The sequence below is a fragment of the Acomys minous genome (genome assembly GCF_964271855.1).
Source record: "Acomys minous genome assembly, chromosome: 19".
Lineage (NCBI taxonomy): Eukaryota > Metazoa > Chordata > Mammalia > Rodentia > Muridae > Acomys > Acomys minous.
In genome coordinates this window covers 61,227,761-61,252,192 of record NC_140499.1, presented here as the reverse complement: position 1 = coordinate 61,252,192, position 24,432 = coordinate 61,227,761, and the positions used below count along the sequence as shown (strand labels likewise).

General features: G+C 41.8%; 1 protein-coding gene across 6 annotated transcripts in view; it reads right to left on the bottom strand.

Annotated features, from left to right (window-relative positions):
* The window catches only part of ASH1L (ASH1 like histone lysine methyltransferase), a 118,052-nt gene that overhangs the window by 53,536 nt on the left and 40,084 nt on the right, over positions 1–24,432 (bottom strand). For all 6 annotated transcript variants that reach the window (XM_084768939.1, XM_084768941.1, XM_084768942.1 and 3 more), the window contains 2 exons: positions 16,342–16,443; positions 7,406–8,144 (listed from right to left, as the gene is read on the bottom strand). In XM_084768939.1, the coding sequence (XP_084625065.1) occupies positions 7,406–8,144; positions 16,342–16,443 (841 nt within the window). The remainder of the gene's footprint in view (positions 1–7,405; positions 8,145–16,341; positions 16,444–24,432) is intronic.

Below are 24,432 nucleotides of genomic sequence, written 5' to 3'. Positions count from 1 at the left end.
TTTACACACAACATGCACGCACGCAAATAAAATGTAAATGTAAATAGCCTCAACTCACCACTAAAAAGATAAAGACTAATGGGCTGGTAAATTGGATTAAAAATCAAGAACCAGTTTAGGCTGTTCCCAAGAAATATGCATAGCCAGCAAATGTCTGAGAAAGGTTAATATCAATGGGTGGGAACAAACTGTCGAGTAAGTGGAAGATGTTAAGAGCCAGGTGTAGACAGTCTTACAACAGACAATGTAAACTCCAACCCAAAACTTCTACAAGAGACTGAAAGGGATACTACACATTAATAAGAGGAACAATTATTGGAACACATGTATGTAATAAATACAGGAACTCCTAATTTCATAAAACAAACACTAAAGACATAAAAGACCACAAAGGTCTTGACACAGTAACAGTGTGGGACCTCAAAACATCATCCTCATTAGATAGATTTCCCAAACTAAAAATAAGTAAAGGAACGTCAGAGCTAAATACACCACAGACCAGTGGTTCTCAGTCTTCCCTAGCTGTGGCCCTTTAATTTTCACGTTGTGGTGACCCCCAACCATAAAATTATTTCATTGCCACTTCATAGGACCTCCTCAAAATCAGCCACATCATATGATACAGGTCAAGTCTCAACAAATAAAAAACTACCGAACTAGTAATTTCTTGTGTCCTACCAGACCAGTGTGATAAAATTAGGAATCAATACTAAGAACAACTATAGAAACCACAAAAATATTTGGAGACTAAACAACACATTTTATGAATGAACAACAAGTCAAGAAATCAGAGGATATTAAAAAATTCCTACAAATTATAATAAAACACAATTTTTCAGAACTTCTCCCATTCAGTCAAAGCAGTCCTAGAAAGAAACTATATAGCAACAAATGCTCATATTTAAAAATCTGAGAGGGGCTGGAGAGATGGCTCAGAGGTTCAGAGCACTGTCTGCTCTTCCAGAGGTCCTGAGTTCAATTCCCAGCAACCACAGGTGGCTCACAGCCATCTACACAGGGATCTGATGCCCTCGTCTGGCATATAGATGTACATGCAGTCAGAATACTGTTTTAAAAATGAATAAATAAATAAATCTTTAAAAAAAAATCTGAGATGGGGCTTGAGACATGGCTCAGTAGGTAAGAGTACTGGCTCTCTTGCAGAGGACCGAGGGACACGTGGATTCACATGACGGATGACAACCACTTCTAACTCTAGTCCCAGGGGATCTAACACCCTCCCTCTCTGGCTTCTATGGGTACCAGGCATACACACGATATACATGCAGAAAAAACATACATACATATAAAATAAAAAAATAATTTTTGAGATATCAAACAACTTGATGATACAACTCAAGGGGCTTGAAAAACAAGTAGCCAACCTTAAACACAGTAGACAGGAAGAAATAATAAAGACAAAGGAAGATATTAATAAGCTACAGATTAAAAATCAACCGAAGAGTCAGTACATTGAAAAAGTGGCATTAACAACCCTAATCTGACAGATTAACAAATTAACAAAATAAATGTCATTACAAAGGCTCCAATGAAACAGAGTGTTATTACAGATTATTATGAAAATTTATAATCTGGCTGGGTGTAGTGGCACACTGCTTTAATTCCAGTACTTGGGAGAGAGATAGGCCAATCTCTTGAGAGATTGAGGTCGGACTGATCTACATAGTGAGTTCTCAGACAGCCAGGGCTACATACTGAGACACTATATGGAAAAATAAATTAATGAATGAACAAGTAAATAACAAACAAACAAACAAACAAACCTATAACCTAAAATGCTGAGTGAGTGAGTGAGTAAATAAGTAAGCTTATCACCTAAAAGGCTGGAAATTTCTAAATGTATCTCTACTACAGTTAAATACAGTAACGTAAAAGGGACAGGCTACAAGCAATGCTGTAGACACTGTAATCACAAGCCTCCCTTCAACCAGGAAAAGCTCAAGACCGGACAGCTGCTGCTCTACACTGCCAAACCGTCCCAGGAGATAGCATCCCAATTCTTAACTTGCCCTACAGAATAGAAAGAACCCTACCATTCTATGAAAAAAGTATCATTTTGACACCAAAACCAGATAAAGACAGACAAAAACAAAAACAAAACAAAACAAAAAAACCTTAATTTCTTTGATGAACAAAGATGCAAAAATTCTCAACAAAATAATTTCAAACAAAACCAGGAACACATTGAGATTATACATTATAAAGAAATGGGCTTCATGTCAAAATTCAAGATTGGTTTAACATACATCCCTTGGGTCAAATGACCCCTTCACAGCAGCGGCAGAGAAGATAACCTGCGTATCATTACTATTACATAACACTAGTAAAATGACATGAGTAGCATATATTTAGGGTGGGGGTGGGGGTTTCTATACAGGGTTTCTCTGAGTAGCCTTGGTTGTCCTGGATTCACTTTGTAGACCAGGCTGGCCTTGAACTCACAGAGATCTGCCTGCTTCTACCTCTGTCCAGCAAAAAAATTATATAATTTTATGGTTGGGGTTACCACAACATGTGGAACTGTATTAACGGGTCGTAGCATTAGCAGGTGGAACACTACTGGTCTAGAAGAAAGTAGGAAATATTAAGACATTGGGCAGGAAAGAACTTTCTGAAAAGAACAACCATTACATAGGAACCAGCCTCAAGTGAAAATAAGGTTTCTGTATAACAAACCAATTACCAGAGCAAGCAGCCACAGAAGGTAAGAACATGTTTACCAGCGATAGCAACTTAAAACTACTGTGAAATATTCCCTTGCCCACCCAGAATGGCTGCCTGTCATCAAGAACTCTGACAACAAATGTTAAAGAGGGTTGGAGAGATGGCTCAGCAGTTAAGGGCACTGACTGCTCTTCCAGAGTTCTGAGTTCAATTCCCAGCAACCACATGGTGGCTCACAGCCATATATAATATAATCTGATGCCCTCTTCTGACCTGCAGGTGTGCATGCAGGCAGAGAGCACTGTATACATAATAATAAATAACTTAAAAAAAAAAGAGGATGTGGAGAAAGACAATCCTTTATTCATGGTTGGTAGGAGTACAATTTAATACAGCCATTGTGGACATCAGTTTGGAGATTACCTGAGAACATGACCAGAAAGCTCCATACCCTACCACAGAGAGATAGTACCCCAATGTTTATTGCTGCACTATCCAATGTAGCAAGGAAATGGAACCAGCCTAGTCAAAAAATGAATGGATAATAAAAATCTGGTACATTTATAAAATGGAATACTATTAAGCATTAAAGAAAAATGTAATTATAAAATGTTTAGAAAATTAGACCAACTTAGAATATATAGTGTTCTTCCTCATATGTGGATCCTAGCCTATAATATGTTTATATATATATATATATATACACACACAAATGAACATGTGGTACAGTGTAACATGTTGAGAGGAGAAAAATAAAGTTTAAAAACTAGGGGATGATGAAGGACTAAAGGCCGGTAACAAAAAAGAAGATATAAAGTTAATAGTTTTCTCTTACATTTTATTGTTGTTGGGTTTTTTTTGGGGGGGTAGTGGTGGTGGGTAAGTATGTAAAAATATATTTGATAATGAAAGCGTAAAACCTACTGGGCAGTGGTGGCACACACCTTTAATCTTAGCATCTGGGAGGCAGAGGCTGGTGGATCTCTGAGTTCAAGGTGAGCCTGGTCTACAAAGCAAGTTCTATGGCATCCAGGCCTACCACGCTACCACCCCAACACACCCCTGCCCAAGGGTAAAAATTATAATAATAATAAATAACAAAGTTTTAAACCCAGTGTGAGCCCAGTGTACTGGCAGGTGGATCACCGAAAGTTCAAGGCTAGCCTGTTCTACAAAGAGAGTCCAGGACAGCCAGGGCTACTACACAGAGAAACCCTGTCTCCACAAACCAAAACAATAACAACAAAACCCAGTATGAAGCTCTACAGCTACTCTAACTGCACTGAAACAGACAGACTTTAGGTCTGTTAATTTTGATTCATGTTATTTTTCTTTAATTTCTGGTTTTTCGAGACAGGGTTTCTCTGTGTAGCCTTGGCTGTCCTCCTGCCTTTGCCTCCCAAATACTGGGATTAAAGGTGTGCGCCACCACTGCCTGGCTGATTCGTGTTATTTTTTATCTGGGAGTTCTTATATGAAAGTCTCAGTTTTAAAGATAAAGCAACTTTGTACTCATCCTCTATACTATCTACTCCCTCCCTGTCTTCCCTCTTGGCATGTGTGTGCACACGTGGGGACCAGACAACCATGCACGCTTCCAAAGGAGGGGGCGATGACTAGTCTCAGCCAGCTATGATGCCTGTGAGCCACGACGACGACCAGTCTGGCATACGGACCCTAAGGGGCAATAGTGGCGCGCGCGCGCGCGCACACACACACACACACACACACACACACACACACACCTTATTTCCCTTTCATATTACCTTTACATCTTTTGAAAAAGAAAATGGACTTTGTGGGGCTGAAGAAATGGCTCAGAGGTTAAGGCCACTGACTGCTCCTCCAGAGGTCCTGAGTTTAATTCCCAACAACCACAAAGGGAAGCATCTATAATGTGATCTGATGCCCTCTTCTGGCCTGCAGGTGTACATGCAGGTGAAACACTGTATACATAATAAATAAATAAATCTTTTTTTTTAAAAAAATGTACTTTATAAGTATTAGGACCATTTTTTCAAGGGCTGGAGAAACAGCTCAGAAGTTAAGAGCCCTGACTATTCTTGCAGAGGTCCCAGCTTACAACTATCTTTAGTTCCAGTCACAAGAGATCTGACGTCTTCTGCTCTCCATGGGCATTAGGCATGTATGTGATACACAAACATACATGCAGACAAAAAAAATTATACACACACACACATTAAAACAAAACCCCCAACAACCATGAATTAAGTCTGGAGCTGGAAAGAAGGCTCAGTAGCTAGGAGCACTTGTTCTCACAGATGACCCACGCTCAATTTCTATTAGACACACGGTGTTTAAAACCGCCCGTAACTCCCGTTCTAGGGGGACTTGTATGACCTCCAAGGTACCCACCATGCACGTGGTAGCACACACACAGGCAGGCACTGTGCTGCAATTGCTTTAACTCCAGCAGAGGGAGTCAGGTCTCTGTAAATGTAGGTCTGGCTGGGCTACAAGTCGAGTTCCAAGCCAGAATCTGTCACAAAAAAAAAAAAAAAAAAAACCTCCCCCAAACAAGCAAAACCCAAAACAAACATAACAATAACAGAAAACCCAAGACAGAGAAAACAAAAAGAAACCATTATCATCAACAACAAAAATAAAAATAAACAGCCAGGACAGCAGACAGACAGAAGCGATCAGAGCAGCGATACAGCTCAATGTGCAAATGCAGCTGCTGCCAAGCCTGCCTTGAGTTTGATTCCCAGAACCCACACGGTGGAAGAAGAGAACCAGCTCTTTCTTTTTTATGCTGGCTACTTTTGATATTTTATGAGATAATTACCCTATTGGACCTAAGAAGAAACAGGAGCTAAAGAGATGGCTCAGAGGTTAAGAGCACTGGGTACTAGAGGACCTAGCATCACTCATGATTGTGACGCTAGTGCCTTTCCTGTGGGGCATAAGCTGTCCCTCGCCACAGCTGCCTGGAGGGAAGAGAGGAAGCCATGCCTTTTTGAGTTACGCTGGAAGTCTGAGCAGCAGCCACGCTGCCAAAAGGGAAGGCAGCTGCGGAGAAGGCGTGAGGAGGCTCAATGTACCAGAAAGAACGTATTCTAGGCTCTAGTCATCATATAAAGAAAGAAAATGAGTGGAGAAGTCAGGACTCAGGGAGGAAACAGACCTAAGAGTCCTACGGAGGTTCTGGAGCAACTCACTTTGAGGACACCATTTTCTGTGAAATAAACCAGTTACAAAGAGACTGACACTATATGATTTCATTCATAAACAGCACTTAGAGTAGCCAAAATCACAAAACATAAAGCAGGATGTTAGTTTTTAGGGGCTTAGGAGGCAAAGGGGAGTATAGGGAGGTATTATGAGATCCTGTCTCAGCACCATCAAAACACAACACACACACACACACACACACACACACACACACACACACACACACACACACACACAGAGTGAGAGTAGGGAAGGGAGAGACGGACTTATTGATGGATCGAAGCTGGGTATGGTGCGCATATACTCACACCCGAGAGACAGGCTGACCGTTCTATGAGGTCAAAGCTGGCCAAACCCACATAGTAAGTTCTAGGCCAGGCAGGGGTACAAAGTAAGACAATGCCTAAAAAAATTTTTTTTCTTTTGCTTGTGTATCACAATAGACTTAAAAAAAAAAAAGATTTATTTATTTACTCTGCATATAGTGCTCTGCCTGCATGTGAACATTCAAGGCAGGAGAGGGCACCAGATCTCATTGTAGATGGTGGTACCACCAGGTGGTTTCTGGGAATTGAACTCAGGACCTTTGGGACAGCAGGCAGTGCTCTTTACCTCTGAGTCATCTCTCCAGCTCCCAAAACAGACTTTTAAATTCATTTCTTAAAGGTGCATTTTGTGTTTTGAATATTAAGCCATTTTTTAAAAATATGTAAAAATGTTTTTTGGCCACCTTGTGTTTAAGAAAGGGTCTAGCTATATTATGGGGCCTAGGAGAGTCAGTAGAGCTCAGACTGACCTTACCACTTCAGATGGTTCCTCTTTAGCCTGCAATTACTAGTGTACACGAGCACCTCACCCAAACAATTTTCATAGTAAAACGCAGAGGGTTTTAAGACTCAGTTACATAGAGATACAGTGTGGAGATGCTTAGGCTGGGGCTGGGGAGATAGCACATCAGTAAAGATGCTTGCTGCTGAGCGCCATGAGCCGAATTTGATACCTGGGACCCACACTGCAGGGGAGACCCTAGGGTGGTTCTTGAGGTTGCCCTACATCTGCCACAGCATGAATGTATATACACACGAGAAAAATAAGTAATAAAATATGAGTTAGAGCCACGTGCGGTGGTGCATGCCTGTAATCCCAGGACTTGGGGAGGCAGAGGTAGGTGGATCTCTGTGAGTTTGAGGCCACTCTGGTCTACAGAGTTAGTCCAGAACAGCCAAGGCTATACAGAGAAACTCTTGTCTCAAAAAACCAAACAGCCAGGCATGGTGACACACACCTTTAATCCCAGCACTCAGGAAGCCGAGGCAGGCAGATCGCTATGAGTTCGAAGCCAGCCTGATCCACAAAGCTAGTCCAAGACAGCCAAGGCTACACAGAGAAAGTCTGTCTCAAAACAAAAGAAAACAAAACAAAAAACAAACAATAACAAAACAAAACAAAGAAACCAACCAACTAACCAAAAAATTTAGAAGATAGATTGTTCTTATCCAGATCATAACCTTAAGAAAGAAATTACCTTTTATTGTTTTCTTGTTCTTCTTCCTCTGGTACTGTCTTCTGCTTTTTCCTAGTCTGTTCTTCTAACAGCCAATTTTTCCTCTTCAACCCCTTTTTATGTTCTGGATTAAGGTTCACACTCTGAACCACAGCCTCGATCACATCAGTAACCGTGTCTGGACTTAGGTGCAGTGCTACTTCTTCGCATTCATTCAACTCTGGGTTGACCAACTGGGCAGCCTGGAACGCTTGCATTGACACCACAGCTTGGAGGGGACATTTCCGAGGTCGACCTGGTCTGCGTTTCACAAAATTGTTTCCTGTCCTGGCCTGCCTTTGAAGTTTTTTGGCTTTTAAGATTTTATTGACATGGTCTAAGTTTTTCTTGGTAGCCAAGATTTTGTTATAATTGCACATTTTCCGAGCTTGGCGCTGCATAGCTTCAACTACACTTCTCTTGATATGATGAGGGGAGCATCTGCTTGCTAACTTCTCAGACAGGAGTGGGATATTGCTGCCACAAGAGTCACTGGGGACTGCAGGCACGAGAAGACTGTCTGATTTACCCAGGTTTCGCTCTTTGCTGTAGCTGTGGCCTGGGCTGGAGGAAGGTGGTACAGACACAGCTGTAATTGAGTCGTCAGTATTTTTCTCCACGGACTCTTGCTCATCATGTTGAACTATCCGCTGCAACAGACTGTCTACAGAATCATCCACAGGAACAGCCAACCTGGGACTTCTGGAGGGGATTCCATTCACTAAGAGACAGCACAGCACACATAGACCAAAAAAAGAAAAAAGAAAAAAGGAAAAAAAGATCAATTTGTTATCTAAATTACTTTGTTTCTTAGCCTTTTGAGACAAGGTTGTGCTTTGAAGGCCATGCTGGCTTAGAAATAACTGTGCAAACCAGGCTGGTGGGGTGATTAATCCTTGCCTCTGCCTTCTAAGTGCTAGGATTACAGGTAATCAAACAGCTTTTAATTTATTAATTAAACCTTTATTTTTGACTTATGTATATGTGTGTGTGTGGCATGTCCATACAGATGCCCATGGAGGTCAGAAGACAGAGTCAGGACCCCTGAAATCAGGGAGCTGCCAGATATGGGTGCTGGACAATGAACCGGGGTAATCTGAAGTGCAGCAAGAGCTCTGACCTCCGAGCCATCTGCAGCCCCGGTGTTTACTTTGTTAAGATGGGTCTTCTATAGCTCAGAATGGTCTTGAGACTTGAATTCCTAATTCTCAAATCTATGTGCCCAAATGTTGCAATTACAGGTGTGTACCACACCTGGCTAAATGATTTTCTATACTGACAAAGATAAAGCAGTGTTAAAGGCTACACAGTTAAAGACTGGATAAAGAGCCACACTTGTCTTTCTTTCTGAGTGCTAGGGATCAAATCCAGAGACTTGCCCACATGAGGCTCGATGTTTATCACTTAGCCAAATCCTGAGGAAGTTGAGTTCCTTTCCTTTCCTTCTCTACCCTTTTCAAGCAGGGTGTTACACTAGTCCAGGCTGACCTGGGGTTCACTATGTAAGGTTATCCTCCCCCTTTGACCCCCCGAGTCCTGGAATTAAGGGCATAGTAACATACCATGCCTGTGGGGTTTTGGTTTGTTAATGTGCTCATGTAGATCCAAATTTATATTTTTTGTGGGGAATGGAGGAAGGATGTTAATCTTGCTGTTTCTCATGAGCTATTCACCTTATTTTTTCATATTATCATTTGTTTTCTCAAGATAGGGTCTCTCTGTGTAGCCTTGGCTGCCCTGGAATCACTCTGTAGACCAGGCTCACCTTGAACTCATAGCAATCCCCTGCCTCTGCCTCCCTGAGTGCTGGGATCAAAGGCATGTGCCACCATGGCTGGCTTCATCTTACTATTTTTAATTGGAACCAAACACTTTCAGTTTTAAGAAAAGTACATATGGTGAACCAGTGAGTCATTTTTCTAGCCCCAGAACTAAGGACTTTTAAAGCATCGAAGACTTTAACAGTTGCACTGAGTATCTTTTTGCATCTTGAAAGTGTGTGGACAAGGGATGGAAGTTATAGCTTAAAAGTGGATGTTTGACTGTCAAGTTGCCATGAGGTGGTGTTCTGATGAGGCTCTGAACATGCCTGTGGGAGACTACTTTTTTAAAAGAAGAATTGTTTTAATCTTGCATCTATGATGTGTTTGTTGTGTGCTCAAGGGCACGCATACTGGAATAGTGTATGTGTGGAGGTCAGGGACAACTTTCTGTCTTTAATTCTACTCTGACGTCTACTTGGGGGGGCTCAACTCAGGCTGTCAGGCTTGCGCAGCATGTGCTTACTTTGGAGCGTCTCTTCAGCCCAATCTTGATATACTTGAGGTGGAAAGACCCACCCACCGTGAGTGGCATCCTTCTAAATGGGATGAGAAAGGAAACCAAGAAGCAGCTTGTGTTTATCCCTCTCCCCTTCCTGACTGTGGACACGATGTGACCAATTGCTTCAAGCTCCTGCTGCTTCCACTTCCCCACCAAGATGGCCTGTACATTGAACTTCCCTTAAGTTTCCCCTGGCAGGGCACTTTCAATCACAGGGAAGAAACTGATATAGTCCCTAAATTCATAAATTACTATTAATATCCACAAGTCAGAGTTTTCTAATCCATGGATTTATTTTCATTTTTTTGAGTGTGGTATTAGCCGACATGTATGGTGGCTCATATCTGTAACCTCAGAATTCAGGAGCCTGAGCCAGAGGGTTGCCACAAATTTCAAGCCAGCATGAGCTACACAGTCAGACATAATAAAACTCTGTCTAAAACTATTGAAATTAGCACTAGATAGTTTAGGATGGACTAGAGATGGTTTAGCAGATAGAAAGCACTTGCTGACAACCTGAGTTCCAACCACAGGACCCATAGTGGAAGGAGGGAACTAACTTCTCAAAGTTGTTCTCTGATGCTGGCCAGTCTGGAAGCGCGCGGGCGCGCACACGCACACGCACACGCACACACACACACATTCTAAAAATAAAAGAATGGTATTAAAGCTAGAGTTCAGTCTGTAGAGTGCCTGCTTAGCATGTATCATGTTTTGGGTTCATCCCAGTACTTGGGAGAGGGTAGAGGCTGGAGAATTAGATAGAGTTTTTTGTTTGTTTGTTTGTTTTTGGTTTTTTGAGACAGGGTTTCTTTGTGTAGCCTTGGCGTCATGGACTCACTTTGTAGACCAGGCTGGCCTCGAACTCACAGTGATCTGCCTGCCTCTGCCTCCCCAGTGCTGGGATTAAAGGCGTGCGCCACCACAACAGGTGAGAATCAGGTATTTAAGGTAACTTTGACTACATAGTGAGTTTGAGTCTAATATGGACTACATGAGTCCCTACTTAAAAAACAAAGACAGAAGAAAAAAATATGGTATCATTCTAGGTTTTTGTTTTTAACATTTATTTTACATTTCCTTATCTGTGTGTGTGCCTGTGTCACAGCTGCACAGATGCTCCCTGAGGTAAGAGGGTATGGAGCACTAGGAACAGACCGCAGGGCCTCTGGGCAGGCAGCACGTGCTTGCAACCTCTAAGCCATCTCTCTCTCTCCAGCACTATTCCAGATATTTCCCTACCAACTGCTAAGAATCTTAAGCGGCATCTATCTCATCTCATCTCATCAGGAAATGAAATTTTCCTAACATCCCAGTAACTTGACATTAAAATCCTCAAAATGAGCTGAGTGTGATGGTGTACTCCTGGAATCCCAGCACTCGGGAGCCGAGGAAGGAGGATCTATCTCTGTGAGTTCCAGGCCAGCCTGGTCTACAAAGAGAGACCAAGACAGCTGAGCCACATACAGAGAAACCCTGTCTCAAAAAACAAAATAAAACAAAACAATAAAAAAACAAAAACAAAAAACCCCATAAAAGAAAAAAATAAAAATAAAACCTTGAAAATGAACAGGGGGGAGGGGGGAGGAATGTACCTGGACCGCTGTTTCTCTTTTCAATGTGGTAATATGGCCATATGAACAACACCCCTCCCCCTCCCCCCCCCCCCCCCCCCCCCGCCTTTCTGATCTTAGCAAAGGACTGAACCTCTACATGTACTCCTGGTTGGTCTTAAACTCATAGTAATCCTCTTAGCTTAGCCTCCAGAGTTATTAGGATCACAAACTTTGAGTCCAATGCCTGGCTCAGAAATCTTTACTAGATGTGGAGGCACACACCTTTGATTAATCCCAACACTCAGGAGACAGAGGCAGACCGATCACTGTGAGTTCAAAGCCAGCCAGGGCTACACAGAGAAACCATGTGTAAGAAGGAAGGAAGGAAGGAAGGAAGGAAGGAAGGAAGGAAGGAAGGAATCTTTGTCTATCTCAAGGATATGAATTTTTTCTCCTATCTGTTCTGTATTTTCTGGTTTTAGAAGTTTCATAAAAAAGCTATTTCAAATTAAATTTCCCACCTCATTGTTATTTTTGTTAACAAGACTTATCTTCATAACATTGGAATCATGATGTAATCCTAATACTTCTGGGGTTGACATAAAACTTCTCTGATTTCTAGTACAGGGTTATACAATGATTCTAGGCTAGCCCGAACTACAGAGTAAAATCTTGGGTCTTAAACACAAGCAGGAGTGGCGTCATACACCTTTAATCCTAGCACTTGGGAGGCAGAGGCAGGTGGATTGAGCCAGCCTGGTCTACAAAACGAGCCCAGGTCAGCCAAGGCTACATAGAGAAACCCTGTCTTGAAAAAAACCAAACCAGCCCATCAACTAAACAGCTAACCAACCCATCCCCAACACCAGCCAGCAGCACCCCATCCCCAACCTAATCAAAAGGCAATGTAGAGGGTGATCCAGATGGCTCAGTACATAAAGGGACTTGCTGCTAGGCCTGATGATCTGTGCTATATCCCTGAGACCCACAAGGCGGAAAAGTATAACTGACATCTATAAACTGTCCTTTGATCTCTGTCCTGTGCCATTGCCACACAAATAAATAAAATAAATATTTTTAAAATGTCTTTAAAAGGAGTATATATGAGTATCTTTTTCTGGTCTTTTAAAGTTTTTTAAAAATTATATTTACTTATTGTAATTCAGATCACAGGCTTGGAGATAGATACCTTTATCCACAATACCAGCTCAAAGGCCCAATTTCCAGACTTTCTGTTTCAGTAAACCAAACTGTATGTTTATAGTCCTAGCAGGAATAGATTCTCTTTGTTTTCTTTTCTTAGAGACAGTTTCACTATGCAGACCTGGCTGACCTTGAACTCACAGAGATCAGGCTGCTTCTGTCTCCCAAGTGATGGAATTAAAGGGGTGTCTTAGTTACTATTCTATTGCTGTGAAGAAACGCCATGACCACGGCAGCTTATTAAAGGCATTTGATTGTGGACTTGAATGCAGTTCCAGAGGGTGAGTCCATGATCACTATGATAGGAAGTAGAGCAGCAGGTAGGAATGGTACTGGAGAAGCAGCTCAGAGTTTACGTCTTATCCACAAGATAGAGGCAGAGAGTAACAGGAAGGAGCCTACAGTGGTCTTTTGAAACCTAAGAGCCTATCGCCAGCGACACCTCCTCACCCTCACCAAATAGCCAGGAACCGAGCATTCAAACATGTGAGTCCACGGGGGCCATCCAAACCATCACAGAGGGTAAGAAACACAAGCTGTGCCCTTCTGTTTGCCTATCTTTGCTATCAGGTAACAGACAATTTTCCCTCACTGGAATCGCACGTAGGAAGAAGGAAATGGCTAGGCCAGCCAGAAAAGTTTCATCAATACCAACAGCTTGCTGAAGCTTAGAGCCTGAAAGACTGCTTTCTTTATTACTTTCCCCTCCCCCTTTTGGTGAGACAGGGTCCCACTATTTAGACCAGGCTGGACTCAAACTCAGAGAAATTTACCTGGCTCTGCCTCCTGAGTGCTGGGATTAAAGGTGTGCACTACCACATTTAACTTAAAAATACGTTTTAAGGCTTATTTTTTTATCTTATGTCTGTGTTTTGCTTTATGGATTTCTGTATCGTGTGCCTCTTGGAACTGGAGTCCATAACCTCAGTGAAGGTAAGTGCCATGTGGTTGCTGGGAATCAAAACCAGGTCCTCTGCAGAGTCAGTGCTCCCAGGCACCAAGCCTCTTCTGTCTGCAGCCTCAGGACTGCTTTTATGCATATTACACTGTCAACTACTTACACCTAACCCTCATGTTAGGACCCTGCCTTAGAGGAGGGAGGCCAATGGCCTCTCTGTGCCTCTCCTGAAGGCAGGCGCATAGGATAAATCGTCCCTCTCTGTGCCTCTCCTGAAGGCAGGCACATAGGATAAATCGTCCCTTTCTGCTTTTCTGTTACTTGTTTAATAGGCCTCTGAAGGTGGTCAAGACTGACTTGTTAAGAAGCTGCTCAGGCCCAGGCCCTGAGCCAATCTCTGGGAACAAATTGTCTATTCTTTCACTAATATCACACTGCCTTTTCTTTTTTTGTTTTGTTTTTTCAAGACTGGGTTTCTCTGTGTAGCCTTGAATGTCCTGGAACTTGCTTTGTAGACCAGGCTGGCCTAGAACTCACAGAGATCCGTCTGCCTTTGCCTCCCTGAGTGCTGGGATTGCAAGTGTGCGCCACCACACCCGACTCACACTGTCCTTTTGTGGGCATGCATGCTGTATGTATGTTTGTGCAAATGTGTGCACATATGAATGCAGGTATGTGTGTGTGTGTGTGAGAGTGTGTGTGTGTGTGTGTGTGTGTGTGTGTGTGTGTGTGTGTGTGTGCGCGCGTATGCATGCTTGAAGGGGCCAGTGTTCAATGTTGGGCATCTCCCTCAAGCTCTACTTTATTTTTTGAAACAGGGTCTAGCACTGAACTTGGAACTTATCCATTTGGCTAAACTGGCTCTGAGGATAAGTTCTGGGGTACACCTGCTCCATAGCTGTAGCGTGGAGTCACAGACATATTTGCTATAGCTAGCTTGTGTGTGCTAAGGCATCAGCGCAGGCCCTTCTGCGTGTGCAGCAGGCACCTGACCCTCTATGCCATCTCCCCAGGCTATGTTTTACAATAAGCCATGTGGAAGTCTTCAAATTTTGTTTCTGAAACAATGAAACTACTCTGATATTTCACATTTGGTATACTCTTCTCTCTGTGTGTCTATGTCTTTCTCTCTCTGTGTGTCCTCCCCACCACCATGTGCGCATGTGTGTGTGTGCGTGTGCGTTACTGGTGACTGAACCTACCTAGGGTCTTATACGTGAGAAGCAAATGCTTTACCAATGGAGCTATATTCTCAGACCCTTTTATGTCTGAGACAGGTCTCACTATTTATTATCAGGCTGGCCTTGAATTCCTGGCCAACCCCTTGCTTCAGCCTCCCAGGTAATGAAGCTACAGGCACGAGCCGCTAAGCCTGCTGGGTCCTGTATAGACCTTAGCACGACAACCTGTGAGGTGGCTCGGAGGCAAACACCCTTGCTGCCCATCTTGACAACGTGAGGTCAATCTGTTCAATCTCAGGCTTCCACACACTCTGAGAAAGTTGTTCTGACCGCGAAACATGAAATGTGACATGTCCACACATATGCAAGCACAGACACACAAATAACATGTAAAAATACAGCAATATATATTACATAAATGTGCCATTGCTTGCTGTGGACAAAAGCCTTAAATGACTCATGAGTTAATCAACTCATGCAATCCTTTTCACTATAGATTTTAAGAATAAAATGAAATACACTTTAGAATCAGCCTATCATTCAAATCTATTTTACTAAGACCACACTGCACCCTCTCTCCCTTTCTTTCTCTCCCTCCCCAAATCTCTCAGTTTCTCCATCAGTCTTTTTCCCCATCCTACCCCGTCTCTCCCCCTCTCCCCCCTACCTCTCAGTTTCTCTGTCTGTCTGTCTGTCTCTTTCTTTCTCTGTCCTTCTCTGGCTTCATGTCTCTTTTCCTGCCTGCCTGTCCATATGTTCAATCATCCTCTATGCCTTCTCCAGGCTCTAACTCCTCCCCCCAAAAAACTTCCTTACAGCAGGAAAACAAATAAAAACAAAACCACACTGCACATATGGACTGATTCGGAGAATGGTCATTTTGATGTTTAGAGTGGTTTTTTGAGACACGCTTTCTCTGTGTAGCCTTGGCTGTCCTGGACTTGCTTTGGAGACCAGGCTAGCCTCAAACTCACAGCGATCCACCTGCCTCTGCCTCCCATGGACTGGGATTAATGGCATGCGCCACCATCACCTGGCTGATATATTTTCAACAATGCTTTTTAATTATTCTTTTGAGACTGTCTCATGTAGCCTAAGGCTTCATACATGCATGTTAGGAAAGCACTCTACAACTAATCTTAATAATTATTTGAGACAGGGTCTTGCTTTGTTGCCCAAGCTCGCCTAAAACTCACAGCATAATTCCTCACTTCTGTCTCTGCAGTGCTGGGATTACCAGTTTACCATACATTTTAAAAATTAAATGCTTAATAGATATATTTGGGAGATATATCTTTAAATACTTTATGAATGACCTTGAACTCCTAATCCTGCTTCTACCTCCCCCAACTGCTAAGATTATAGGAATGTGCTAACATACCCATCAATAAAAATTTATTAAAGGGCTTAAAGCCATAGTATTACAGAATACACTTTTAAAAAAAAATCATTTCAATTTAAAATATTATGTGCATGTGTCTTAAATCTAGAGTGTGTGCACAGGTGCAGATCCCTGTGGAGGCCAATGGCATCAGATCCCTGTGCTCAGTAAGAACAGTACATGCTCTTAACTGCTGATTCACTGCTCCAGTGCCCTCACATTTTAATTCCTTAAAAGTAAAACTATTGCAATTTTCCATTATATAGTATCAGGAATAATGAGATGACAAGACCACTTTTGTTTGCTTTACAGATTCATTAATCTCAAGTTCCAGATAGGAAACTATGCTGAAAATCCAGTAAAACAAGAGCACTCACCTGTTGAAGAAGTACTCTCGGATGAAGACCTTTTACGGGTGGGGCTACAATTTGTGCTTTCTGATGGTCGCTGGGAAGGTTTATCTGAAGTTGACTGGGAACCTTGGAATAAAGAAAAGAAAAAAGAAGAAGAAAAGAAGAAAGAAAAAAAAAGAAAGACAGGAATCACAGGACCATTCAGGACTACACAGAGTGTTAACGCACTGGGTGTTAGCAGTGGCTCTCAGCTCTCACTGCCATTCCTTGTAATGGCATCACACATAAGGGACCACAATGATAAGCAGAAGGTAAACCGTGCTAGATGTTGCTGACAGAACTTCTCAGGTCTCACAGAATTTTTATATTAGCAAAGAGAAAACTAGTTTTAATGGTAGAATGAAAATAGTGATTTAGTTTTATGTACAATCACTATGAAATATTGAAGTATTTACTGATAAAAAGTCTAACCTGTTCTTTATTTTTTTATTAAAATTCACCATATAAACCAACTAATAAAACATAGAATGCAGTTACCTAAGAAATAATTAGTATGGGAAAGACATATCCAACGTAGGAATCTCATTTATTAGACTCAGATTAAAGAGTAGGCGGTTGGATCAAGTCCATCACCGTATCCAATTCTCAAAGTAATTTTCACATTCTGTTTTCTTCCATAGAAAATTCTGGAAGAACTGGTTATTAGCTTATTCGTGGAATACATCTTTAATGGTATACACTTAAGGTTACTTTGCTTGTAGGTAATAAAATCTCATAAAAACATCCAATTTCCCTGCAAAGAGTCTTATAATTTTAGCAAAATCCCAAACAGATACAGCATAACTTAGTACACCTTTTGCTCAGGAGAAAATAACGATGTTCAGGAAAGAGTCGTTTCCTGAAAAAAATATTGTTTCTAATGAATATTCCTTTCATAACAATATAAAAAGCCAGCTATTGAAAATACATAATAAACATTGACTTTGTATTTGCCAAAAGAATTAGAAGCATTCTAAAATAGTCACCTCTCAAAAATGTACATAAAATAAGCTTCAGCATCTATTTGGAAGCACAGAAGACAGGAAACCAAAGACCTCAAGAGGAAGAGTATTCAGACTTGCTTCTAGGATTTAACTCTAATGACGACAGGATTTCATCTCTGAAGCGCAATACAGGAACAGAAGAAATGAATGGAGCTAAGCTTCTGTGATTTCCCTTTCTCTAGGAGAAAAAGCAGATTATGAACTTTGTTTCATGTAACAGTTTCTTAAGTCACACCTCTGCAACTGTGCTCGAAGTAGGCTACTGGCGGTACCGACCAGGTAAGATGTATGACTCGCCATTCAAGAGTGAGAGGTCGAGACTGGGAAAACGCATGCTGTGAACAGTGCACACTGCTTCTAAACCACAGTGGTGACTGACGTAAGATCTGCTCAAGAACAAAGATCGTTCAGTCTTGAATTTCAAAGAGATACAAAAGGGATTTAAAAACTAGCAGTGCTCCTCATGGCCCGCGGCTCAGCTAAGAGTTTCCATTGATGCCTTGACTTTTACTTCTTCAAGGTTTTACTATCTCACATGGTTTAGCTCTATAGAGAGCTAAGTACTAATACAGAGAACTTCACATACAGGACACATACACTCTTCCTACCCAGAGACGCGTACAAGACAGAAGACAACAGTGGCCAAGAGCTTGGGCCATCCTTGAGCTCTCCCACCACTGCGATGAATGGCGAACAGTGTGGGTTAAGTGGCAGGGAGTGGAGGGGTTAAGAGCACTCTTAACAAGTCTTTCTCTCAGTCATAAGCTAACACCTAGCTTGTGTTTCACAGGAAGGCGGGAGGAAGGAGACACAGAGAGGAGCGCACCAGTCTGCCCTCCAGGAGCGTGTTTAAGGCTGTGCATGCTATCATACACTATGCTTTGGCTGCTATTTGTGCCATCTGTTCTCGAGCTCCATCTTTCTAGGCTATTTGATAACTTTTCCCAAATTTCTTGGTCATCTTCAACAAAGTCTTCAACTATACCTTTGATCATCAGGATATCCTGAGAATCACCCTGCCTGGCCTCACCCACCTCAGGGTAAAGGAGGGTACAGGCACTTTCTTCAGAGCTCCTCCTTTTGGTGGCCTCTGGAGCTGCTGAGGAGGCAGTGGGAGGTGGACTGGGGGTCAGCTCCCTGGAGATCACTATTGGCAGCACTGTACAGCAATTCCTGAGAAACTGAAACAATTAGAGAGAGATGGCTTAGCTCACTTAGCTTCTGAGCCATTTTTCATCTTCTGAAAGTAATGGAGGGCAGCAGCTATTCTTAGGATTTAAACAGAAGCTTGGAGTAAAAATTCAGGAAGGCTTTCATTTTTCACTCATAAAAGTGTGTTTGAATCCTGTGTTCATACAGAGCAGAGCAGTTCTTAACAATAGTGCATATTTAGAGAATAAAGTTGTATTCTTGAGCTATGTTTAAAAACAGCGCTAATAGGAACACTAAGAGGATGAGCATACCTGAAAAACACTGCTCAAGGATGAAAGCAAACAGATTTAAGAATGGAAAGCAAAGCTGTGACTTTTGAACAAGAAGTAGCAACCCGTTCAAGATGTACAAAGCAAGTTAAAGTTGGTGAATAAGTCATATGAAATTCTACCAACATACTGCCTCGTTAAGTTCTATTGGGCAGCTGAGTGATCAGGGAGAATGTTTAGAGAGAACTAACAAGTCTCTCCTAGCAGAGACCCCAACATATCTGTATTCCAAATATAAGACAAAACGAAATGCAGTGTGGAGTGCAGTATGATGTTAATTATATGGACTATGGAGAAAAGCAAAGTGGATTTGATTCTTTAGTCTTTAGCAAATTAAGGATCAGGACAAGGCAAACAACCCTGCCTAACTCTGGCTTATGAAGGTACTCTAAATTGTAGGACTGTGTTAAGTCCCAAAATAGGATACTGAAATGCTAAGATGACCTTACAAAATCCAACATGGCTTATAAAAGGCTAGTTACCACCATACACAAAAAGGGCTCTAATACTGGTCATAGCTATTTTTTCTTGGGAAGAGAACGTCAGTGATTGAACACAGGGTCTTGTGAACCACTGAGCCACAAACTGATCATTATTGTGAAAATCTTTTAGATGTTAAATACATAGGTACCTGACACATTTAAGTGAATATTCAATTTAAAATTAAAGTAGGGCAGCTCCCAATTAGGGAGCTCAAACTAACCTATAGCTATTAATCATTGACCTTAACTATAAAGTGAATATAAGTAAGATGGCCTCCTAAAACAAGTATACCCAGGGCAGAGAAGTACTTGCAAGACAGGAAGAAAAGCATCTGACATGACTCTGTTTAATGTACTGACTTGTCACCTTTACATCTCTAGGAATGAGGTGCTCATCTAGACACAGCAATGATAAAGGTGTGCCAACAGATTAACTGGAACCTGCTGTCTGGTTTGCTGCTTCCCCTATTTATTTTTTGGTTCTTTTAGTTCATAGTAATTTTCTACAAGGAGTTACTATTTTGTTGCTGTTATCTAGCTTGGGAGAAACATTGCCTAAGCTTCCATTGTGGTAAGGTAAGATTTGCCAGCAAAGTTGAGCAAAGACTTAATTCCTCATAGAACATGGTGTTTATATGGATTTAAGATCAAGAAAACCACACACATACATACACACACACACACACACACACACACACACACACACACACACACGAGAGAGAGAGGGGGGGGGGAGAGAGAGAGAGAGAGAGAGAACAAAAAAGCAGAGACCAGGAAGTTTCCATAATTTCTCTTCAATTTAGAACAAAGACATAATGAAACGCCTCACAAGGAAACAAGGACTATAGATGGAGATGCTTCAGTTCAGAAAACTTTTGGTTAGGAACATTACTGGGGTCTCAGTACTCAGACCACAGCTTTAAAAACAACACACAGGCTGAAGAGTTGGCTCAGTGGTTAAGAGCACTGTCTGCTCTTCCAAAGGTCCTGGGTTCAATTCCTAGCACCCACCTGGCAGCTCACAACTGTCTGTAACCCCAAGATCTGATACCCTCACACCAATGCACATAAATTTAAAAAAAAAAAACAAACCCCGAGACACACACACACACACACACACACACACACACACACACACACGACACACACTGCAAACAAAGATCCAACCTAACTACTTTCATTGAGGCTTTAACTATTCCAAACTAAAAAAATCAATCTTTGTTGTATGAAATATCAATTAGAAAAGAACCCAGTGACTGGGTATGGTGACAAATGCCTTTAATTTCAGCACTCAGGAGGTAGAGGCAGGCTAGCCTGGTCTATACAGTGAATTCTAAGCCAACCAGAACTATATAGTGAAACTCTTGTCTCAAAATAAACAAAAAAGAAAACAATAAAATCAGGAATCTGGTCAGACAGAATTTATTTCTTCAGTCTAAATTCATATTAAAGGCTTTTTACAAAATGTCTACACTATAGGTCCCACATATACCTTACTTGGAATTTAACAATAAACACTCTACTGACTAGGGTATTACTTAAATGAGCACTCAGGAGGCAGATCTCTCTGAGTTTGAGGCTAGCCTGGTCTACAAAGCAAGTTCCAGGACAGCCAAGGCTACATAGAGAAACCCTGTCTTTGAAAAATAAAAACAAAAAGCAAACAAACAAAATAGACTTATTTCAAAACAGTATGTCAAAGTAGTTTTTTTGTTTTTAAATAACAACTTCTTTTCAACAAAATTAAAGCATGGCACAAAAAAATTTTTAGTTTTTTTTAATGTGTATGTGTGTTATGCACGTGTGGGTGCACATGTTTGTGCAGGCACATGTGTACATGTGGAGGTCTGACTGAGGCTGATGCTGGGAATCATCCTCAATTGTTCATCCACCATGGTAACTGAAGCAGGGTCTCTTAATCAAACCCAGAGCTGATGATGCTGACAGTTCTGCTTGCCAGCTTGCTCTGGAGAACCTGCTAAGGTGGGAATTATAGGCAGGCTGCTATGTCCACCTCAAATTTATGTGGGTTCAAGCATTTTAACTGTTGAACTATTTACCCAGCCCCAGTATTTGGAGACTTTGTTAAAGATTTTTTGGTCCCAAATTTAAGTTCTGAATTCATTCCTGAATCTCTTGAACATAACAGCGCTAAAATTTTCTTATCAACAAGTTAAAAAATGAGATAAAGGCTGGATTGTACAAAAGTGTTTCTGACTACGAAAAATAAGATGTACAAAAAAGCAATACATTTCATTTACCGCATCAGGTAAATCAGTTTGTGCTGGTCATTTTAAAGCTACAACGAACACACAAACCCCACACAAACAAAGTGTTTTTTTCTAATTAGGGAATTCCCCACAATGCCCAGATTAGATCACACTGAAATTGAGTTCTACTGGAAACTTCCCAGAATCAGCATTTATTTTCAATTTCAACTTCTATATGTTTATACTTTACTTATGGGTGCATCGTTGAAAAAACTCTAGATAAAGTGTCAAAACTATGATATTTCACCAATTGATGCTTATCCCCTTCAGGTAAAAAAAACAAAACAAAACAAAACAAAAAACCTCAATATGCCTTAAAAAGAAAAAGAGAGAAAGAAAGAAAGAAAGAAGGAAGGAAGGAAAGAAAAGAAAAGCCATTCGAGGTGGCACATGCCTGTAATGCCAGCACTTAGGGAGGCAGAGTCAGGCAAGTCACTGTTGAGTTTGAGGCCAGCATGGTCTAAAAACAAACCCCAGACCCTCCAAAACAAACAAACAAACAAACAAACAAAGCAAATGTGCTTTCAGAGTGAATACTTACTCATGAGGGTCAAAATAGTGGAATGCCTGAAATATGTAATGTTTACTTGCAGTTAACCACTCAGTGCTGCCGCATTGTGCACTCTTTGCTCTGCCACGCACAGCTAGTTATGAGCTACATACTGCAGGGAAGCTCAGCTTAACAGCATATGCCTACAGTTTTGGTGGCACACTCCCACAATCCCCGAATTCAGAGGCTGAGGCAGGAAGACCCTAAGTTGTAAGCCCAACAAACAAACCAACCTGCTAGCCATTGTGGTGCATGCCTTCAATCCCAGCACCCAGAAGCAAAGGCAGGCAGAGCTCTGTGAGTTCGAGGCCAGCATGGCACCAAATGCAAATGATGCAGACATACATGCAGGCAAAATACCAGTACACATAAGATAAAAAATAAAATATTAAAACAAAACTAAATTTGGGGGTGGAGAACAGCTAAGTGGTTAGGAGCACTCACTGCTCTTTCGGAGACCCTCCTTTCACTGCCCAGCTCTCAGGGCAGATGGCTCACGATCACTTGCTAACTCTGATTCCAGAAGATTTGATGCCGCCAGCCTCAGACACTCATATGCACATACTCACACAGATGTACAAACATAGATTTTAAAAAATATCTTTTAAAAAAGCCACAGCACTTTGATTTAGTATGGGTAAGGGTGCTTCTTAATTGGTGGAGTGCTCGCCTAGCATACAGCAAACAACGGCACTGCAGGCATGGAGGCCCAGCCACGCCACCTCATGAGACTGAGGCAGATGTTTAAGTCAATCGTGACTACACAGCCAGATCTGAGGTTAACCATGGACGACAACATGAGGCCATTTTAAAACCAGAACAACCAACCAACCAAACTAAAAAACTCACTTCGATGGTGAGTATTTTTTTTTCCAACACTGTATGTGTGCATTAAAGTCTGGGATGGGACATTTCAACAAAATGAGCTATAAGTAATACAAGGAAAATAATTATACACATTGGAGATTGATTTAAAATAACATTGTTTTTAAAACTTTTATACTTCAAGAATAAAGACCATCACAAAAACAAAAACAAAAAACCACAAATTGAGAAAAATTCACATGCGCACACACACACAAAAACACCCCAGTAAACAAACTAGGCAAAATTGCCATAAACTAGTGTGAAAGCATGATGCATAGGCATAAACTAATTTTTTTGGGACAGGGTCTATGTAACCCTGGCTGACATAGAGCTTGCTTTGTAGACCAGTGTAGCCTCAAACTTAGGGAGACCTGACTGTCTCTGATTCCAGAGTGCTGGGATAAAGTGTGTGCTACTATCCTAACTGGTATAAAACTTTTCTTATCTACATTTTTTCACTTCAGCCTCCAGAAACTCAACATTTGCTAATAAACAAACTGCTCTTAGGCTGAGACAATGTAATTGCTAAAGCCAGTTGTATACTTTCATTCCTTCTCCAATCTATCTTCCCAGGCTACGATGATCTCCTTCACACTGTTTCTCAGTCAAGGCAGTGCTACTCTAAAGCCCATGCTGACCTTAAGCTGTCGGTCCGTCCATGTCCGCTCCCTGGGAGCTTGGATTACAGGCCTTTGCACACCCCACATATGGCTAATATTCGGCAGTCTTGACAGCAAACTTGAGAAACCTAGAAGGCTGGTGAGATGGCCTAGCACGCAATGGTGCCTACTGCCACGTCTGTGGCTAGAACCCACCCGGGAGAGGAGCAGAACTTACTCTTACAAGCTGCCTTCTGACCTCCACACACATTACCCCTTTCTCTTCCTCACACAAGATGAATTTACTTGAGTGGGCAAGCATGCCACAACTCATGCATGTGGAGCTCACGGGACAACTTTACTTCTCTCCTTTCACCATGTGGGGTCCAGGAACTGAACTCAGGTCACTAGACTTGGGAGCAAATGCCTTATGGCTGTGCTATTTTGCCAGCCCTTTCTACTTTATGTCTTGAGCATGGAGCTCAAGATTGGCTAGATTAGACTGGCTGGCCAATGAATGAAAGGGGTTGGCCTAGGTCTCCTCCCATCCTTAACTGTGGTTACAGTGACATGCAACTGCACTTGGCTTTTACATGGGTGTTGGAGATCCATTACTGATTGACCTATCTCTCTAGTCCCTCCCCCTAAAGTTCTGACAAACCCCCAAGTGGTCTTTGACACAAGGACTTGTTATGCAGTCTTGCTGTTCACTATGTAGCCAGGCATGACCTCAAATTCTCCTGCCTCTGCCTTCCTAGTACTGAGAACTAAGGATCGGACTTAGGTCCTTTGCAATAACAAGTGCTCTTAACTACTGAGACAT